The sequence below is a fragment of the Onychostoma macrolepis genome, chromosome 23, assembly GCF_012432095.1.
Source record: "Onychostoma macrolepis isolate SWU-2019 chromosome 23, ASM1243209v1, whole genome shotgun sequence".
Taxonomy (NCBI): Eukaryota; Metazoa; Chordata; class Actinopteri; order Cypriniformes; family Cyprinidae; genus Onychostoma; species Onychostoma macrolepis.
Genome location: NC_081177.1, coordinates 8545465 through 8564653, shown reverse-complemented (window position 1 = coordinate 8564653; position 19189 = coordinate 8545465). Strand labels below are relative to the sequence as shown.

General features: G+C 36.6%; 3 protein-coding genes across 5 annotated transcripts in view; all 3 read left to right on the top strand.

Annotated features, from left to right (window-relative positions):
* The window catches only part of hoxc10a (homeobox C10a), a 106079-nt gene that overhangs the window by 48813 nt on the left and 38077 nt on the right, over positions 1-19189 (top strand). For all 3 annotated transcript variants that reach the window (XM_058762655.1, XM_058762654.1, XM_058762657.1), the window contains one exon: positions 1012-2299. In XM_058762655.1, coding sequence (XP_058618638.1) covers positions 1012-1286 — 275 coding nt within the window. In that variant the 3' untranslated portion in view covers positions 1287-2299. The remainder of the gene's footprint in view (positions 1-1011; positions 2300-19189) is intronic.
* hoxc9a (homeobox C9a) lies at positions 7667-11816 on the top strand. The gene is made up of 2 exons (XM_058762663.1): positions 7667-9933; positions 11011-11816. The coding sequence occupies exons 1-2, from the start codon at positions 9366-9368 to the stop codon at positions 11253-11255; spliced, it is 813 nt and encodes a 270-aa protein (XP_058618646.1). The 5' UTR covers positions 7667-9365; the 3' UTR covers positions 11256-11816.
* On the top strand, positions 15138-18846 carry hoxc8a (homeobox C8a). The gene is made up of 2 exons (XM_058762665.1): positions 15138-15886; positions 17230-18846. Exons 1-2 carry the CDS (start codon positions 15451-15453, stop codon positions 17550-17552), a joined length of 759 nt encoding a protein of 252 aa, XP_058618648.1. The 5' UTR covers positions 15138-15450; the 3' UTR covers positions 17553-18846.

Genomic DNA, 19189 nt, shown 5'->3' with positions numbered 1-19189 from the left:
ATTGAACGAAAAAAACAATTGGCGTTTAAATAAATGAAGTTTATTCAAAACATTTCATTAACTAGGCATTTTTGCGCTTATATTTTGTAATATTGTTTTTGTAATCTGTCTTCATAAAATGTAAACTATTCCATTCAAATTTTATAAAGGAAATTTGAAATCAGTGTGTGGTCCTAAAATAATTCAATCAATACCTGTGGTTTACTAAATGTGTAACTGATATAACGAGGGATAGCCTACGACAAACAATTCTGACATCTTAAGTAGTTACATTCTGTCTTTTAAAATGTACCATTCTTATTTCATTTTCTTGTTTAATTCCCGTTATTAACATGTTAGGTAGGCTAAGTATGAAATTTTCTGAAATCTGCAGTATTAACACACAAATTGTTTTATCTGAAACAGTTGCGTCTTTTGCTTTAAAGTCTTGGCTGATGTTTTAATTTAACATGACAAATTAGCCAAACATGAAAAGAAATGTTTTATATGGCTTTGTTATTTGCATATTAATCATTATTTAGTTTAAGAAAATTATTTAATGTTTTGGTTGATGACGTTTCAATTCAAAGTAATTCCAGGCCGATGACCAATAGAGGCTAAAATCACACAAATAAAATTGTGAAATTGGACGGAAATGTTTTTTTGTTGTTGTTTTTAAGTACAACAATACAAGTGCAGATAATAATTGAAAATTCGTAAAAGAAAATATCAGATATGTTAAATGAGCAAAATGGGGGAATCGGCATCACTGCATAGCTTTGATATTGTTAGGAATAAGGCCATTTTTAAATGAAACCGTTAGATCGTAGACTGTAGACTCTTAAGTGCAATACATTCGGCATAATGTTTATCCTGATGAACAAAAAAAAAAGTATATGAATATTTTGTGGGGAAGAAACTAAATAGCCTAATTTAGTCAAGCGAGCATTTGTAGCGTCACAGTCAGTTCTGTTATCTTGTAATCATACTCCGGTATAACAGTTTTTTTATCTCTCTTGTTTACTTCTGCAGATGAGGCTAAATTGGAAAAAACCACGGGGAACTGGCTAAAAGCGAAAAGTGGACGAAAGAAGAGATGTCCTTACACAAAGCATCAGACACTTGAGCTAGAGAAGGAGTTCTTGTTCAACATGTACTTGACTCGAGAGCGCCGTCTGGAGATCAGCAAGAGTATCAACCTCACAGACAGACAGGTCAAGATCTGGTTCCAAAACAGAAGGATGAAGCTAAAGAAGCTCAACAGAGAAAGTCGCGTCCGAGAGCTAACCGGCTATAGTTTCAACTGAGCGCTTAAGACAGACAAAGGAAGAAATAAGAAATGACATGCTCTCTCGCGTTTCCCACGTTCAGCCCCTCTCTATTATTTAATCTCTATTTTTTTCTGATTTCTCCTTTTGCATTCACAGACTCACGCATACATACAAATACAGAATAGCTGGCCCATGACTTTTAATGCAAAGGGACTGAAAGATCCTGCAAACAATATCTAGTTTCCATCCGAACCTAATTTATCATTGTTGAACAGACCAGAATAATAACTGTAAATATGCAAGTAGAGTAAGAAAAGGATGCTTGGTGCAAATATTCGTGGCAGATTTGTAATTAAAAAAAAACCTAACTCAGAATATATGAACGAGATATCCATTCGATGTCTTAGATTAGTTTGTTTGCTGTCAGTGCGCTTGTCCTACAATGCGCGCTCTGTATTTTGCATGCTTTGTTCTTTGACGTGTATTTGTCAATTTGATGTTTAACTCGAGAGGCTGATAAATAAAACAGGGGGTGGGAAAATATAATGTCCTGGTATGTCCTTCCCCTTGCATATTTTCTTCTGTATTCTGTTGACAGAGAAATTTTGGGTGAAGACAGGGAAGAGAGGCAGAAGGAGAAAGTGCATAGCACTTTCAGTATGAGTGGGAGACCCATAACGTTGATTTAAATATTATCCAGGTGACCACAGTAAGTCAAGGTCATAAAATTGTAATGTCATGACGGTCCTGGAAAGCGCTGGGGGTGGATTTTATGATCTGCAAATATAATGTGCTGCTGCAGTAAAGATGCATTAAAAGGTGAGTGGAGGAGGGCTAATTCACATACTCGGAACTGCAATGTGCTGGCCTCACTGACGCGCTCTGCGGTCTGCCTGGCTGTTTTGGAACCAGGAACCTTTCATTATGGAGTAATGGAACGCTATGATACGATGGACTGAACACGAAAGAATGAAAGACCTACAGCGGCGGTGAATGAATGAGTGGATCCTATGAGTTACGTTAATCAGACCGTGTGCAGAACGTTCAAGGTAGGATAACGTTTTCCTTATTTTTTATCGATTGAGCTCGAGGGAGGCTATTCTGGATACCCTCAAGCGCTGACATGGATAACAGCTTTGATTTGAACGAATTTCTTGAGATGTGGACTTTGCTCTCAGTGCTTCTGACAGTTGTTGATAAGAGAGTGTTGTTGTGGTAATTGCGCCCCATCTTCCAAGTTAAAGTTGTGGAGATCTACTTGTACTGACATTGTGTGTTATAGCCTAAATAAATATCAGCTGTTTGCTGTCCCTCTGCAGGACAATTATTCTCTTTTTACTACAATTTAATTTATAATTTGATCACTTTTCTGGTCTGCAAAAAGCCACATGAAAACACTTTTGACAGTGTCGTTCTTATTGAAGGTCTATACTCTTTTGCATGCTACTAATTTGTCAATGTGTCTCTCTGAATCGTAGACATTTTTTTGTGTTGGAAATGGCAATGCTGGTTTATAGAAGTGTCAATCGGTGTTCAATTTGGTGTCAGTTCTTGAAACTATCCAAAGCTATGGCCTTTCAGGCTACTATAATAGAACTATCACACACAATGTTTGATTAAATTAATGCTCGAGGCTCTGAGGAATGGAATAAAATCCTTACTTATCTGTGCAGAGTTTGTTGTTTGTCTCCTCCTGTGGATAACGCCGTTACGCGCGGCTGGTGCGTGGTTTAGGTAGTTTCATGTTGTTGGGATTGGCTTCCTGGCTCGACAACAAGAAACTGCCTTGATTACGTCAGTTCGTCTTCATCAAGGGCGACAATTGCCGTTAAATTACACCCTGTGCAATGAAGTTTCCGCAAATGGCATTGTAAATGAACTGAACGATTATAGCCACAGCGGGCTCTTTTTCTCCTTTGCTCGCCTTTATGTGTCGGGCTGTAAAAGAGAATTTAGACTCTCAGAGGGAGAAAGGACTGTTAACATCATGGGGCAAACTTAGCCCGTTCCTTATTATGGCTCATTCTTTTATTCCAAGCTACGGCCAAAAGTGTTTTAGCCACTTTTTTACATTAGAAATGATAGTGGCTCAGGTAGTAGCAAGAAATTGCAGTTTCTAGAAAAAAAATAGAAAAATGATGTACTGACGGACAGTTATGTAAACAGAATATATATATTATAAACTATTAATTGAAAATGAATCCGCTATTAATTTATTCTTTCCACATAAGTCAATTCCATATGCATTTGCGTGTGTATGAGACTAAACACCTTTACAAAATTTGATTAATATTGTCTGGCTTTGATGTTGTACTCTTAGAAATCTGACCTAATAAATACAAAATTAAACTCTTCATATTTGTTTTGAAGTGCTACGCTAATTTGTACTCGTGGGCCAACCACACACTTTTTACCCTATAAACGGCCAGGTTTAAATAGCAAAATTGCATTTGTAAAAGGTCGTTTAAACCCTAATTATATTTGCATAACAGCAACATTAACAGTAGCAGTGGTTAGTAGTAACAGCACATGCAAAACCACATCAAAAAGCTTTGCCACAACAGACTTACTGTGGCTAGTATCCATGGCAGACAATATTTGACCTGTAGCTTCTGTATAAACAGTGTACCTGTGTGGCTTCCTAGAGGAGATCAGACTTTTAAAAAAGAATCGTTAGTTTAACCTATTGTATATTTATTCTATATGTTATTCTGTATATCAACATAATAATGTCGACTTGATACTTTTAGCTTTAGATAATGTTATATACTGACTTTTTCTGTCATTTCTACTCGGCATATTAAATTATTCTAAATTCTACAGTCCTTTCTACACTTACATTTGTTAAATAATACCTTTTAGTATATGCTACTTATACAGAAAAGCAGTGATAGGGAACAATATGTTTATGCTATAGTTATAGTGCTTTTTGTTCTAGTTATAGTGCCTTTGTTTATTTTGTTTCATTCGTTAGTTGCATTGCGGAACATGTGTCTTTAGATTTTTTTAAGTTAAATATTTCTAAATATATTTATTTTAAATCAGTCTAGATGTGTGGGTTTGGGGTTACCCCACATTAATAAGCAGGGAATATCAGTGTTTGTGCTATGACGTTATATACACTGTACAGTAGTAAGGAGACAGTGCCTTCTAAAGCCATATCAGCTGTATAATATGTGGAAATAATAAGCTAATTTAGTTAAAGTAATGATATTGGAAAAGTTGTTTGTTGTAAAGGGCCTCATCAGCGACTTGTCTTTTTTTCCTGGGAGAATAGTCTTTGGATTTCACCATATATGCTTGTTTTCTTAACCCCCTCCCCTCCCTTCAGCTGTTTTGCGACGGGAGGAGACAGTCTGGAATCCAAAGTCATTTTCATTCAGTTGAGTGAATGGGGTTCTCCTCTGGAATGCGTCACCAACAAAGAGTTTACAGCACGCGTAATAGCCCCACAGGACACTGCCGCCTAGCATGCGGATATAGCGGCAATATCCTCAAATAGCCTAAGGATTGGTGGACATCAAAACACCTTCTTCTGCTTAATATATCTATATATATATATGTAAAAAAATAAGTTGAAATGATTGCTTGCGTTCGGAAGTATGGAGTACTATTTCCAAACGTGTGGCGCATTAGGCCTATCTGTAGCAGCATTAGCAGTGGCCTATTTGGTGCAGATCTTTATGTAAGCATTTGAATAGATGTTCACTACCAGACACTGGACGAGAATTTAACACAGATTATCATTGCTGGTTAGTTTTCAGTGGCTTTGATTGAGGATAATTTAACTTTAGATGTGGCAAGATTTTTTAAAAAATTTTTACGTTGTTCTTTAATTTCAGCTCTTTTGCTTCACTATTATTTTGTATTTTAGTGAACAAACCGGAAGGCAATTTTTAGCACACGTGGTTATTTTAAACGAACTAATCTTTTCAGATTAATCACCTTTTGTTTTGTAGCTATATGGCGTTGATGCTGGATCACATTTTTGCACACTGTATTTAGTTTACGCGTTTGTATGGAACTAAGTTTGATTGCAGCTAGATCTAAATGAAGAGGGTTTCTTATCTATAGCAAGTTACTTTGTTATAAAGGTATTTTACTCGGTCATCTGTTCAGTGCTGCTTTTCAACATCTTGTATGAATTTAATGTAATAGTATTTTTTTTTTATTTTTTATCTTGGCTTGGATATTACAAGTAACTGATTAGGCTATATTAATTCAGCTTACTTGGTTGATTGAAAGGTTAAACCTTTGCGCTGTTGCTGTATTTCTGTTTATGTCGCCCAAGGCCACAAGCAATAATATGATGTTGTAATATGAGACTGTCTACCAGGTGTGATAACAATATAATTCAACTCTGAAAATTTTTTCGCTCCGTAAATAAATAGGCTAGAAAGACACTAAGCACAAAATACTAAAAAAGGCAACATATTTATATCGTTTCTTTTAATTAAAGATATGAAATCAACATTACAAATTTGCTGAAAACAGAAATGTTTGTTTTAATTTACTATATATTCTACAGAATGCATTAAAGGTAACAGTATAGAGCATTATTATGTTCATGTTGACCATGGCACACTGAAAGCTAATTTTGTTTTTAAAGTACAATAAAATATCAAACGTAGTACTAGTACAGGACCTTATATGTTTAACACATAACATAATGAAATTATGTGGAATGATTTTGGAGTCCAGGTTTCTGGATTGATACACCTACGACATCTGTCTTTTAACACCGTATTGTCTATTTATGCGCAGTGGCGCTAGTAAAATGGGTCTAGGTATTACTGCAAAATGTAAACATTCCTCATTATACTTCAGAGCAAAAATAAATAACTAATAAATAATTGCTTGAAATAAATTAAGAAAAAATAATATTGAAGAAAATAATAATTTTAACCTGCTCCTTATTTATTTATTTATTTTACTATAAACGTCAGTATTAAAGCAAATACTGAAGTCGATCAAAGAGTAGCCTAACTTTATATAACAGACGGTGGAGATTAATGTTGATATATTCCCGTAAATCAAAGTGCATTAGCAATGATACTACCATGCTGTTGTTGTCTCAGAATGGAAAGGTGTTTCTTAATGACAACTTTAAACCCATTTGAAGGATTCAATTATGCTAATGCAAGAAAAAAGGTATGTGTAGCTATAATATAAAACTCCATTGTTTATTATAGTCACACGAGACTACGAAATGCATTAGTGGGATCATGGGTGAATAAGCAGCTCCTTGTACCGTATAAACAAGAAACCACACAGAGGAAAGTGATGTGTTTTAGATATACGTACATGTAAATCCCTGTATTTTATAAAAATGTTTGTTACTGGCTAATGTGTGTAAACCGTGTGATTTTCTAAAAGCTAAATGTTGGGATGGACAGAAGAGTGAGCTCGTACTAGTGCACTCGTAAATATGCAGTATCGCAGTCTCATTTTTATCCTGAGTCACTCTGCACAGCTTAACTGCCAAGACTGCAGCGAATACTATATTCCACCGATTTGTACAGCTTAAGCAGAAGATCGTTATCCTATAAATGAATGCGACCATATAGCGAATTATAAATTGTATTTCGCCTCGATGGAGAGAGCGTAACAAAATTGGTATTCTGTCTGTCTATAAAATTTATATCAGGTGTGAAAAATATCCTTGTTAGTCACCGAATTAATTTTAATCTCTATATAGTTCATTTTATAGCACACAAAACTGAAATTTTAAATGAGGCTGGACAAAGATTACAATTTTAGATAGAAGTTTCAAAGACACTCATAAAACAGTCAAAACAACATTATATCATCAAATAAATTGCATTTGTACATGTATCATGTTAACATTAACAACATTAGAACACAATAATAAGAATTTTTAGAATTTTTAAATAAATAAACGTAAGTGAAAAACAGTGAAGATGGATAGAACTTTAGTATCAAGGCACCACGCCCTCGGAAAAACAGAGATAAAGGCTCTTTAGCTGCACTTAGCCTATGTTTTTTTTTTTTTTTTTTGTATATGTGTTACAGTTATTTACAGATGTTGCTGAGGAATGTGTAATATTAAACACGTTACACATGTTTGTTCTGTATATGCCACAGCGTAATTATTCTAACAATTTGATTAGATGCGTCGATCCCCACAATATGCTACAGCCTCCCACCAAAGCTTTCAATTATTTATACTGTGAGATAAGATTTTGTTTTCACTTTTGTTCAGAGAATCTAAATTATATTGCTTTCGCAATATATTACAAGGAGAAATCAGATCCACGCCACAATCAGAAAGCTGTCACGCCTTCCTTTAAAACACATAATGAGTTGATGAAATAAACTCACAAATATAGTGTCCTTTGCTTCCTTTTCCTTTTAGTTGTTTTGCTGAAAGTTTAGTTGTTTTACAACTGAAAAGAGAGGCATAATGGCACTCATTACTTTGAGTTGAGTCTCTGTAAACTATTTAACTAATATAACATTGTAACCGTTTTAATAAAGTAATATTACGTCTTAATAAAGCAATATTAAGAGTCCGAATTGCCCACGTATTGTTATTTGGTGTGTCTGTATTTTGATAATGTCTGGTGTTCCCACAGAAAACAGGACGGAAAAAAAGCCTGACCTCATGTGGCCGATTTCATACTGGGCCTAACACTGACAGTGACTGCAGACCAAAATCAACATATTTCCAAGTGTCGCAAATTCGCAATACACTTTGAAGAAAAATATAATATAAAAAAGTCGCATATTAACTGAATTTTTTTTCACGCGGTGTCATTTTTTACACAACGGCATAGCGTTAAAGTAGCCTATTTAATAGATTTGTAGGATAATGTTTTTTGTTGTTGTTGTTTTCATGTGTGTGAGCCAGTATTAATAATTAGAAATGAAGAAACCAAACGAAACCAAACATTTACACTCACAAATATTTCACATAGTTTTATTTTTAGTTTTAGAATATAATTTTATTTTCAGTTAACAAGATTATTTGTCTCGTATTACAACAACTGGAATTAAGTTTGATAGAATCGCAAAAATTGCATAAAAAAGAAAAGAAAATGAAAAGGAACGGGAAGTACAAAGAATTTACAAAACTTGTGTAGATTGTGTTATGTAGATACATTTTCAAAAATATCGCAGTAAAATTGATAAAGCTAACAACGCCTTTTCCTAGCTTTATCTCATAGGATATATACAATTTTAAGAGCTATGTGAACAGTCACTCGTCTGTTTTCTAGAATATTCGACAAAGGTTTGATGAGACTTCTTTCACAAGCGTAGTGTTGGTTTTATGTTATACCAGGAACTCAACTGCAGTTTTATTAACGACACGTTTATGAACAATCAAATGGTCCTCGTAAAAATTTATTGAAGGACATAAAAGCATGCACGACCACTTGACAAATATAGCCGCAGTTGTGGTGCGTTTTCAGGCGTCTTACTATTCCCACCGCCCCGATTTGTTTAAAACTCCATTTTATGAGGGATATCCCAATTGTATTTATTTGAAACTCGTGGAAAATAGGACTTCAGTGCGTAAAAGCAACCCTCTAGACAACACAAGAGCCGTATATTTGTCAAAATTATTTCATTGGGTCCCTTCCAATTATATAGAATTAATAGTGAAACTGAGAAAGAAATATACAACAGTTTATTTTTTTCTAATTGTTTTAATAAATAAGATTGTGCAGTGAGGGATGCGCACAAGGCTAGCCACAGCACAGTAGCATTCTCTCTACAGAGATTGATTACACCAACAAATAGTGCCCTTTTTAAGACCGTTAACACAAACACACTGCTGCTTCGTAAGGCTACAAATAACTATTTACCTAAATCAGTTGCATCACATTATACTAGAAACACAATCTTCATATATTTAGGCTCGATGCAAAAAAGACAACATTAGTATTAAGCAACCTACTGCAAGCTCGAAGTGCATTGCTGTTCCAGGAGAACGCGCGCATTGATCTGCTGTGCAGTTTTTCAGGGGGTAAATGCAATCACGTGTTCCATAGGCGTCCAATCCCAGCTGGGGAAGCTTTCTGAAATAATTACCTGTCTTGATTGTTCTACGGTCAGATAAAAAAGTACACATACACTCCATATAATAATCGGATGCATGTAAAAGAGAAGGGAAACATCGCCATGTCGGCTACGGGTCCCATAAGTAATTATTATGTGGATTCCTTGATCAACCATGAGAGCGAGGATGTTCTGGCGAGTCGTTTCACAGCCACTGGTCCGATATCCTCCAGCTCACGCCCGACGCCCCTGGTACCGGAATGCGCGGATTACCCGTCTTGCAGCTTTGCCCCGAAACCACCAGTCTTTACTACCTCGTGGGCCCCTGTTCACTCCCAGTCGTCAGTGGTTTACCATCCATACACTCACCAACCTCACCTAGGCACAGACTCAAGGTACGTTCGCTCTTGGCTGGAGCCTATCCCCGGTACCGTGTCTTTTCCAGGATACGCAGGGAATAGCAGGCACTACGGGCTGAAGCCCGACACCTTCCAGGATCCCCGTGCTGGAGACTGTTTGGGCTCGAACGGACGCACTTACACGGATTATCTCTACTGCTCCGCCGTCGACATTCGAGAAAAGCAGCAGAACACACCATCGCCTGAGACGGAGAGTCTGTCTTCCGGGAAGCACAAAGACGACAAGGCTGAATTAGACCCAAGTAAGTTGGAGCTATTCTTGTTTACAACCGAGAATGGGATGCTTCCTTGTTTATTACGTTCGCTTGGTGGTTGGCTGTTGTCCGTCGTAAAACCAAGTTCTATACCCTTTCATCCTCTGTGCTGTTCTCGGCCGACTCAAGTCTGCTTTGGGGCTATCCATTGATGACAAACGCCATAGGATTGGGTTGTAAAACGGGTTGTGAGCTATAAAAATGGTCTCCTAAAAAGCCAAGTCTGGCAAAGAAGGTTGCATGTGATGTTTACAAATAGCCGTACCATTATCATTTATCATTTTTTGTACCATGTACTTATATTACTGTGCTTTATTTAATGTGCAAATTTATAAATTTAGCCTGCCGTTGGCTGAGTCGCAATGCATGCGGTTATAAAGCGAGGATGCGTATTAACATTTCAAATTAAGTATTTACTTAGATAATTTTAGGTTTCAAGTGTGATCTGTTTTATTATAACCTATAAATTAGCCTACTTTAGAATTATAGGCTCCTTGTTGTGGACTGTATTACAACATAACTACTGAAGTGTCAAATTAAAAAAGTAAAAACCGGGAGCTGTTGTTTTGAACTGTTCAATTAAATATAGCCTACTTTACATATAAATGAAACCTAGCATTTACATCAAGAAACAGCACGTGGAATGTTCACAGTGCATTCACTGCATAGCAGAACTTTGAGCGTAGACTTGTGAAGGCTTGAGTCACAAGCTTTTGCTTTTTTATGGGCCTATAAAGCAAATAGGTACATTCGCCAGTTTACAGCGCCATTTCTCTCTAAGAGTTTGCAAAGCTATTTGAAATAGACCGAGATAGGGGGACCTCCTATTAAATTACGTGTTAAGCCTGAACATTTAATTGAAGACTAATCAAAAATGAGAAGTGTTGTTAGGTGCTACAGTTAAAAAAAAATAAAAAAATAAACAGCTTTATACACATGGCTGTCATAAGCAAGAAAGTAAAAAATTTGGATCTATAATCCAGTAAAATGCGACAGTCGTCTATTTTGGAAAGCGTGTTTGTTTACAGCAGCACCTAATCACACTTTTTATATATTGTTTTTCAGATAATCCTGTGGCAAACTGGATCCATGCGCGCTCAACTCGAAAGAAGCGTTGTCCATACACCAAGTATCAAACACTCGAACTCGAAAAGGAATTTTTATTCAATATGTACCTCACAAGAGACCGGCGATATGAGGTAGCAAGGGTGCTGAACCTGACGGAGCGACAAGTCAAAATCTGGTTCCAGAACCGACGGATGAAGATGAAGAAAATGAACAAAGAAAAAAACGACAGTAAAGAACAATAGACCAAAAGTCATTCATCAGAAAAAGACTGAAGGAAAATCATCGTTTAGTATCGTTATGAGTCTTAGCATTTGCACCTCCGGCCCATAACAGGAACAGAGAAAACGAAAAGGCTATCCTATATGGATGTCCTTCAAAACGTGATGATATAAGTATGATTTAATGTAAGTGTAATTTTACCATCCTGACGTAAGTCATATTAATATTATACGTAGTTTGGGTTTACATAACATTTCTACTCACAAATACAAAAGTGGACTCTGCAGTGAGGCTGCCCCGAAGTTTCAGAGAGAAAATACTTGAACTACTTTATTTTCAAATTCCTAATTTATGCTCTCTACGTGGTTGTTTCTTTTCTAAGCTTCCATTATTTGTAGGAGGTTTGAAAGCCGAATATTTTACAAATAACAACAGTTCTGTAGTTAAAAAAAATACGTGTTTGCGTCGATGTGCTTAGTTTGTTTCTGATGTACCTGTTTGTGTATTTTACATTCTTTAAACTGTAAATGAGTTACATCATAGATTGTAGATATATCCAAATATATACAACCATGTTAATATGACTTTTGTGTCTCATTCCATTTTTTTGACCGCACAAGGAAGGCATACGGTTTTCAAGAACGAGTTAAATGTGTGCTATCCAGTTATAGCATAGTGTTTGGCCTACACATAAAATGTTCTCATGTGGAAAGTATCGAGGTTGGAGTAAGTGCACGATGGCAAGTCCATTGTAAAGAGGTTGTTAGTGTGACCGTCTAAATATCAAATTTGCACATCCCACAAAGATCAAATACCGAAACGCCTGTGGTAGGCCTCATTCACTCCCGTGCCTTATTTATTGATATATTTTGGTATTTAATTGCAAGCCAGTTTCCAAGCACTGAAACCCCTTTTCCTCATTTTAAATTCGATTTTATTTTTATTTTTTTATATTTAAATATAACACATAAATAGATCATCATTATTATTGTTGTTGTTTGTTTTTGTAGTTTTATGTGAATGAATATGACAACTTTTCAAAGGGAAAAAAAGTACCCAGTAAACCGCTGTTTAAATCTGTGGTACCGATATGTAGGAGCCACAAAATACATAAATGTTTTACAGAAATGTCAACAACCTTGAGCAAATAAATAAATTCAAAATAAATCAAAAACATTAACTACAACAATAATGGCTTGTTTTAATTAGGCTGAGGGCTTAGTAAAATGAAAGAGGTTTGAAGGCCATATAGGATACGCGTGTTTGAACTTAAATTATTTTAAACAGGCCTGTGGGTATTTTTTTTTTTTTTTTTTTTTGGAATTTATGACAAAACTCTTCAAGTCACCACTCTTATCTTACGGTAACTGCAACATGCGTAATTGTAAAATCGTCTGATGTTAATATTTTGCACTTATTTATATACGAGTAGCATCTGTGCTATAGATATAATGAAAGTTCATATGTTTAGCACTAGCCTTACGCTGAGTTGAAATTGCCTTTTTGTGGGCCTTAACAATACGAACAGGATGCGGCCATTTCAAAGCCCGATCGACCACGTTTCCGCCCCAGAACAAAAATGCTAGTTTTACAACCCTGTTGGAGCTTGGTGTTGTTTGTCTCAGATGCAGACGAACAAAGCCAACCTGGCTAACTGGCTAGACGTCTGGGCTAAATTACTTTATGGTTTAATGGACGTTGGTGGTGGACCCTCTCAAAGAGCTCTGCAAAGCCATTTAGTCCTTTAGGCTAACTAGAGGCAAAAGCAATCCACCAACACCACAAGATCCATTCAGAAGTCACTCCAAGACTTTAAACGACGCTAAACCGAAAAAGCTTAGTTTTCACTTAACAGATGCTTGTAAAGCTAATTTACAGTGCCCATACTGGTGCTGCAACCTTTAAATCATGTATTCGGTACTGCTAAAAGTGTTATGTGTTTTCACAGTGCAAAGTTTCCTATAAAGGTGCATTCAAATAGGCTTTCTGTCATTGTCCTAATTTATTTGGATAACTGTTTGTTTTGCGGTACGAATTGTGTGGCCTTGGCCTCCAGTCAATGATCATTTGTAAAAGTTACCCCCAAGCACACTAGATGGCGCTATTGACTCACAGTTAGCGCATTTTGGGCCGCTGAAGCCTGGGAGTGTGCTACAAGAAGAGTGCTGAAAGAATGGCTTTCTCTGTTATTAATCACAATTTTGGCTTTAAAAAACAAATGTCGACACGCTAAAGTAATAAACTTTACAGTCACACCATATTTATCATATCCTTGAAACTATTGTTTGCTTTATTATTTTTTAATGTCGTTTTTTATGTCTCGAATGTTGATGCTATGATGCTTTTCACACTCCTCCATCTTTCTTTTATTTTGTCAAAATCCAAAGATGCTTTTAGAAAGCGCCGTGTCGGTTTTAATGCTTCAGTATATAGCTGACATAATTTATTGAAGGCGCTGGGAAATCGTAACATTTTAGTCTAATATGAGATCTTGTTTACAAATGTCGCAGGGTAGGCCTATGCTTGTTATTTATTTACTTATTTTGAATACCGTTTTTATTATTATTTTTTATTTTTGAAAGCACGTGCCACTTGTTTGACTAGCGTACAACACTCGCATATTTGATGTTTTAAAGATTACATTGATTTTTAATCAGGGCCTTTAAATTTCAGTTTATTTGTCCCTTCTAGACAACAGTGTGATACTTAAATTCGTAAATAAATTATTGTTCTAAAAACAAACTCTAATAACAACAATAATAATATCGATAATTAAAATAATTGTATCAACAACCAAAACGCATTTTTAAAAAAAATACAATTATTTAGACCAATTACTGTTTTATTACATTTTTTTTTTTCGTTGCAATAAAATAAATACTCCATGGTAGCTCTGTTCCTGTAACTGAGACAATGACCCAGAATCTGCATCTTTATAGACTGTGAGATGTCTATAAATTTCCTGTGTGTGCCTTTCCCGTTTAACAACGAAGTGTAAAAATTGTCAAGTAACGACACAAAACCACATGCTCATATTTTGAGAAGGACTTTAAATGAGCAAAGCTGAAATAAACAACACGCCATTAATGTGTCTAGTAAAATAACGAGTCATCTATTGCGCAATTTTATTGTGTCAGTGCGGCAGATTTACAACTTTTTAGTATGGTTTAGGAGGGCCAAGAGAGGCTTGCGTGTTCAGCTTTTCTCTGTGTCTGTGTGTTACCAGTCTAACACAAATAATCAAAGTAGACGTCACAATTAATTGTCACAGCTAATAATAGCAGAAGCAGCGGCGACCGCAATAATAAATAATAATATTAATTAATAATAGGCTTAAAATTTTACGTATTTTCCATTGGCATTATTATTGTAATTTGTGTTTAGTTAGCTGGTGTGCTGTGTCAATCGTTGTAGCCGTTTCTTCGTAATGTTCGTAAACTTGAGTAATGTTGACCCTGTGGTTATGGCTCGATACACAACCTTATAAACCTTTCAGAATGGATGTGTAATGGTCGGAGCGTCTTTTAAAAGAAAATGATACCTAGTTATATCTTAAATGAAATACAAGACAAATTGTTTCAACGTGATCGCAGGTCTAAAATGACCAGTAGGCTACGACCAGTATGAAGCCGCAGCAACCTGCGTTTATGTTCTAAAGCAGACATTAAAAGCTTAAATGATTGCTTCATTTAATACGTGCAGCCGATGTTATTCAATGATAAAAAAAAAAAGAAAAAGAAGAAAAAAAAAAACAGACAACTGTGATTCTCCCTTCAAGGTAGACGCCTGTGGACTCTCTGGAAAGATGAGGAGCCAAAGGGTGGGGTGTAGGGGACAAGGGGTGGGGTGGGGGGGGGTCTCATTGTAGTGGGGGTGGCTGGTGGGAGGCAAAAAAAAAAAAAAAAAGTACGAGCTTGTGACTGAGCCGTCGGAGCTAGCCAGCTTTAACCTTAACACACATCCACCGTGCACGCCATGATTTGAGGCTGCAAAAGGAAAAGGCTGGCGATAGGAAGAGAGAGAGAGAGACTAAGCGAGTGGAGCTGAAGTGGGAGCTGCCTCAGATTGTCCGAAGGGGCAGCATTTCTCCATCTAGTTCCGGTTGCTCTGTCTGCGTTGCATGCCATTTGGAACTGCAACAATAGGTTGCCACCATCTAGAGAGGGGAATTTATTTTTGTTTTTCAAACAGACTGACTCTTTTTAATGCTAGATAAACATGAGCTCTTATTTTGTTAACCCTCTTTTTTCCAAGTACAAAGGCGGCGAAACATTAGAGCCAACTTACTACGACTGCAGGTTTCCACAGAGCGTTGCCCGAAGCCACACGCTTGTATACGGACATGGAGCAGCTGCGCCGGGGTTTCAACACCCGTCGCATCACGTACAGGACTTTTTCCATCACGGAACCACAGGTATCTCCAACCCCGGCTATCAACAGAACCCTTGTGCATTGGCATGTCATGGAGATGCTACGAAATTTTATGGATATGAAGCTCTTCCGAGGCAATCGCTTTATGGTACCCAGCAAGAGGCCAGCTTAGCGCAATACCCAGACTGTAAATCGTCCAATAGCACGAACCCTGGAGAAGGACAAGGCCACTTAAGTCAGAACTCCTCTCCGAGCCTCATGTTCCCATGGATGCGGCCTCACGGTTAGAGCTCTTACTATTTCACATTCTGTTCATTTAGTGTCTGTGTGACTGCGTCAGTGTGTCAAGAGCCTTATTCTTGTGTAGCGTTCAGTGTTGATAAACAGAGATCAAAACACAGGTGGCTTATGCTTTTCAGGTTGCGAAACTGTACTTAATAATAGATATTGCAGCGTTTTGTATTTGTTTACCTCACTGGACCATCATTGAAAATTTGTAAAAACGAATGTATTGGTTTTGATAGTTGGCTAAATTGTGTAGACACGGAGCTGGATGGACGTTATCCGAACTCAGATTGTTCTCGCCATAGTTTGAAACGACCACTTATTTTTTCTTATTTTATCAAATTTGTAACGACTAAAAGGAAAGTGGAGAGATTTGTGATTATAATGTGTAGTGGTAAACAGTAATGGAAAAAAGTTCGTGTCAGTTTGTTTGATTTTAATTGACATTGTTCGATTGTTTCCATTAGTCTGCGTTTCCTTCTTGTTGAGGGAAAAAAACGAAAAGGAAAAAATCAACAACAAAAAATAAATAAAAAATAGTTTGTCTGCCGATCAGATTATATTCTAAAAGAAAACTTTTTAACACCTACTAATGTCAAGTGTATTCGAGTCTCAACCTACTTTTATTTAAAACAAACTCGTAATGAACCTGAATGAGTAGCTACATAAATGTGTTCCATCCATTAATTTTGTTTGAGTGACGGATACTACGAAAACCTGTGTGTGTGTGTGTGTGTGAGTGTGTGTTTGTCTGTCTGTCTGTGTGTCTGTGTCTGTGTTTATGTATGTGTGTGAGTCGCGCGCGTGCGCTCGCTCGCTCGCTAGAGCCAGGTTAAGTGAAATTCTGTGCTTTACTGATCTGAAATTAAGCTGCTGTCTAAGTCAAGTATAGAAACGGCGCATTTATGGGAGAAATCAAATTATGTGACATAGATCTACTAATAAGAACACTGTATAGAAGCATATTGGATATATCCCCTAACTGCAGTGTCTGCCCACAACTGATATATTTGAATATGTTCTGGTGCAAATCTTATGTTCTGGTGCAAATCGTACTATAAGACACACTGTGACGCAAACAAATCACTATTTTGTTCTAGTATTTGTCTTTAATGTGCAATGAGTTGAGGTGTGTGTGTGTGTGTGTGTGTATTTTTGGGGAATTTTAAACAATTCTAATCGTTTATTAATTTTTGTTTGCACATGTAAACAGACGTAGCTAGCAGCTTACTGCTGTTGTTTCCTTGATGTTTTTGTAACTGCATCCCAGAATATGTAAAAAGAAAGAGAAAGAAGCAACGAACACATGTAATTGACAGATATTTTTGTTTCACTCCAAAGCTCCTGGGAGACGCAATGGAAGGCAGACATACAGCCGTTACCAGACTCTTGAGTTGGAGAAAGAGTTCCTCTTCAACCCATACCTCACACGCAAGCGCCGTATTGAAGTGTCCCACGCGCTGAGCTTAACTGAACGGCAGGTGAAGATCTGGTTTCAGAATCGCCGAATGAAATGGAAAAAAGAAAATAACAAAGACAAATTTCCGGGCCAGAGAGGAGAGGCTGAGGCTGAGGCAGAGGCCGAAGAAGAGGGCAACGAGGACGGTGAGGTGGAGGAAGGAGAAGACAAGGAAACGGAAGAGAAAGAGGAAAGCAAGGAGTGATTTTATGGTCGTTTTTTATGGTTATATGGCAGATATTGAAGAGGTCTTGCGAATGGGCAATGAAAGAGAAGACGCGCCAATTTTATTACAAACAGTTGGGTCAAAAGTGAGAAAATCCCCCTCTATACAAAAGTACCCTAAAACCTGCCCAAAGAAAAAAAAAGCGTTTTTTTTTTTTTTTTTTTACCAACACACGAGGACTTTTACCATTAGCGAAAAGTGGATCTGTGTATTTGACAAATTACTCAAAGAGACAGACTAACAGCGACACAATAACCCATTGTTTTACTTGGGGAAATGTAAGCAGCATGTGAAGCATTTAACGGAATTAAACATTTATTTCATACTTGAGGATGTTTGGGGGGGTAAAATTGACTAAGATGCAACCAATTGAAATACTGAAATAATTGCATCAGCTTGTCACTTTTAAAAACGATTGGTCTTGTATATAAAATCAGGTCACAACATGCTGACATTACGAATCAAATTGAAAGAAGAATAGATTATGTGTTCAGTGTAACACTATTTCTGAAATCCGAATATGGCAATATTGCATTAGTGCCATGTGTACGGAGAAAGGGGATGGCAAGTGTAGAAAATGCATTCTGTATTACATACTTTATCGATTACTTAACTGTTCTTTATTGTTATTCTATGTGAGTGGGCGAGGTTACAGTTTGTATTTTTTCGATTATTTTATCGGACTCACTAGAGATTGCAATCGTTTGAAAATCTCGAAAGAAGCTACCTAATCATGGGAAATTTGCAATATACATTTCTACCTAGAGATTTCATAGACTCTTGTTTTGTAGTGTATTAAACCTAAGTTATGTAATTTACCCTTAAAACACTTATGATTATCGAGCTCTTCGAAGTCTTCGGAAGACATGAATAGCTCGAAGCCAATCTTAACTATTTTAAAAGATTGTACGGCACTACCTAGAAACAAAGTTTTGCTAGCAAGAATGAATTATTAATTTATTCTACATGCTGCTTTGTTGAAAATATTTAGACATTTCCCCCAACAACTTAAACTGCCTATAGAAAATGCACATTTATGTGTAGATGAATAAACACGCTAATTACTACCCTACCTTACCTAAGGAAAGAGAGTCATTTATCGTGCTGGTGTTATAGCGTAGATTTTGAATTGCACTGAGTATAACCTTCATGTACGTCTTGTAATATCTTGCTGTTATCAATATGCTCGTTTTACTTGTGTTCCTCGTGTGAATATAGACAAATTCGTGTGTGTCCACGCCATTGTTGTTGAAATCAACAGAAGAATAAACAAGATGGCTCATTCTCTCACGTCTCTTTTTTTTGTTGCTTGAATCCACCGAAGTTACAAAATATCTATTTGTTTTTCGTTTAAATTCATGTTAAATAGGTTACTACAAATGCAAGACTCAAAATCTTTTTACAGCTAGAACAGCCTATATCCCATGTCTGTGTAGTGTCTGAAATGGCAAATGCAGCCAACAATAATGAAACATATGATGTTTTTTATAATTAAAAGTATGCTGGGTTTTGTATGAAATGTATGTTCATACAACACTTCAAGCTTTGAAAGTTTTTCTCCACATTACAAAAACAAACAAACAATGCAACTACAAATAGCCTAGTCAACTGCTGTT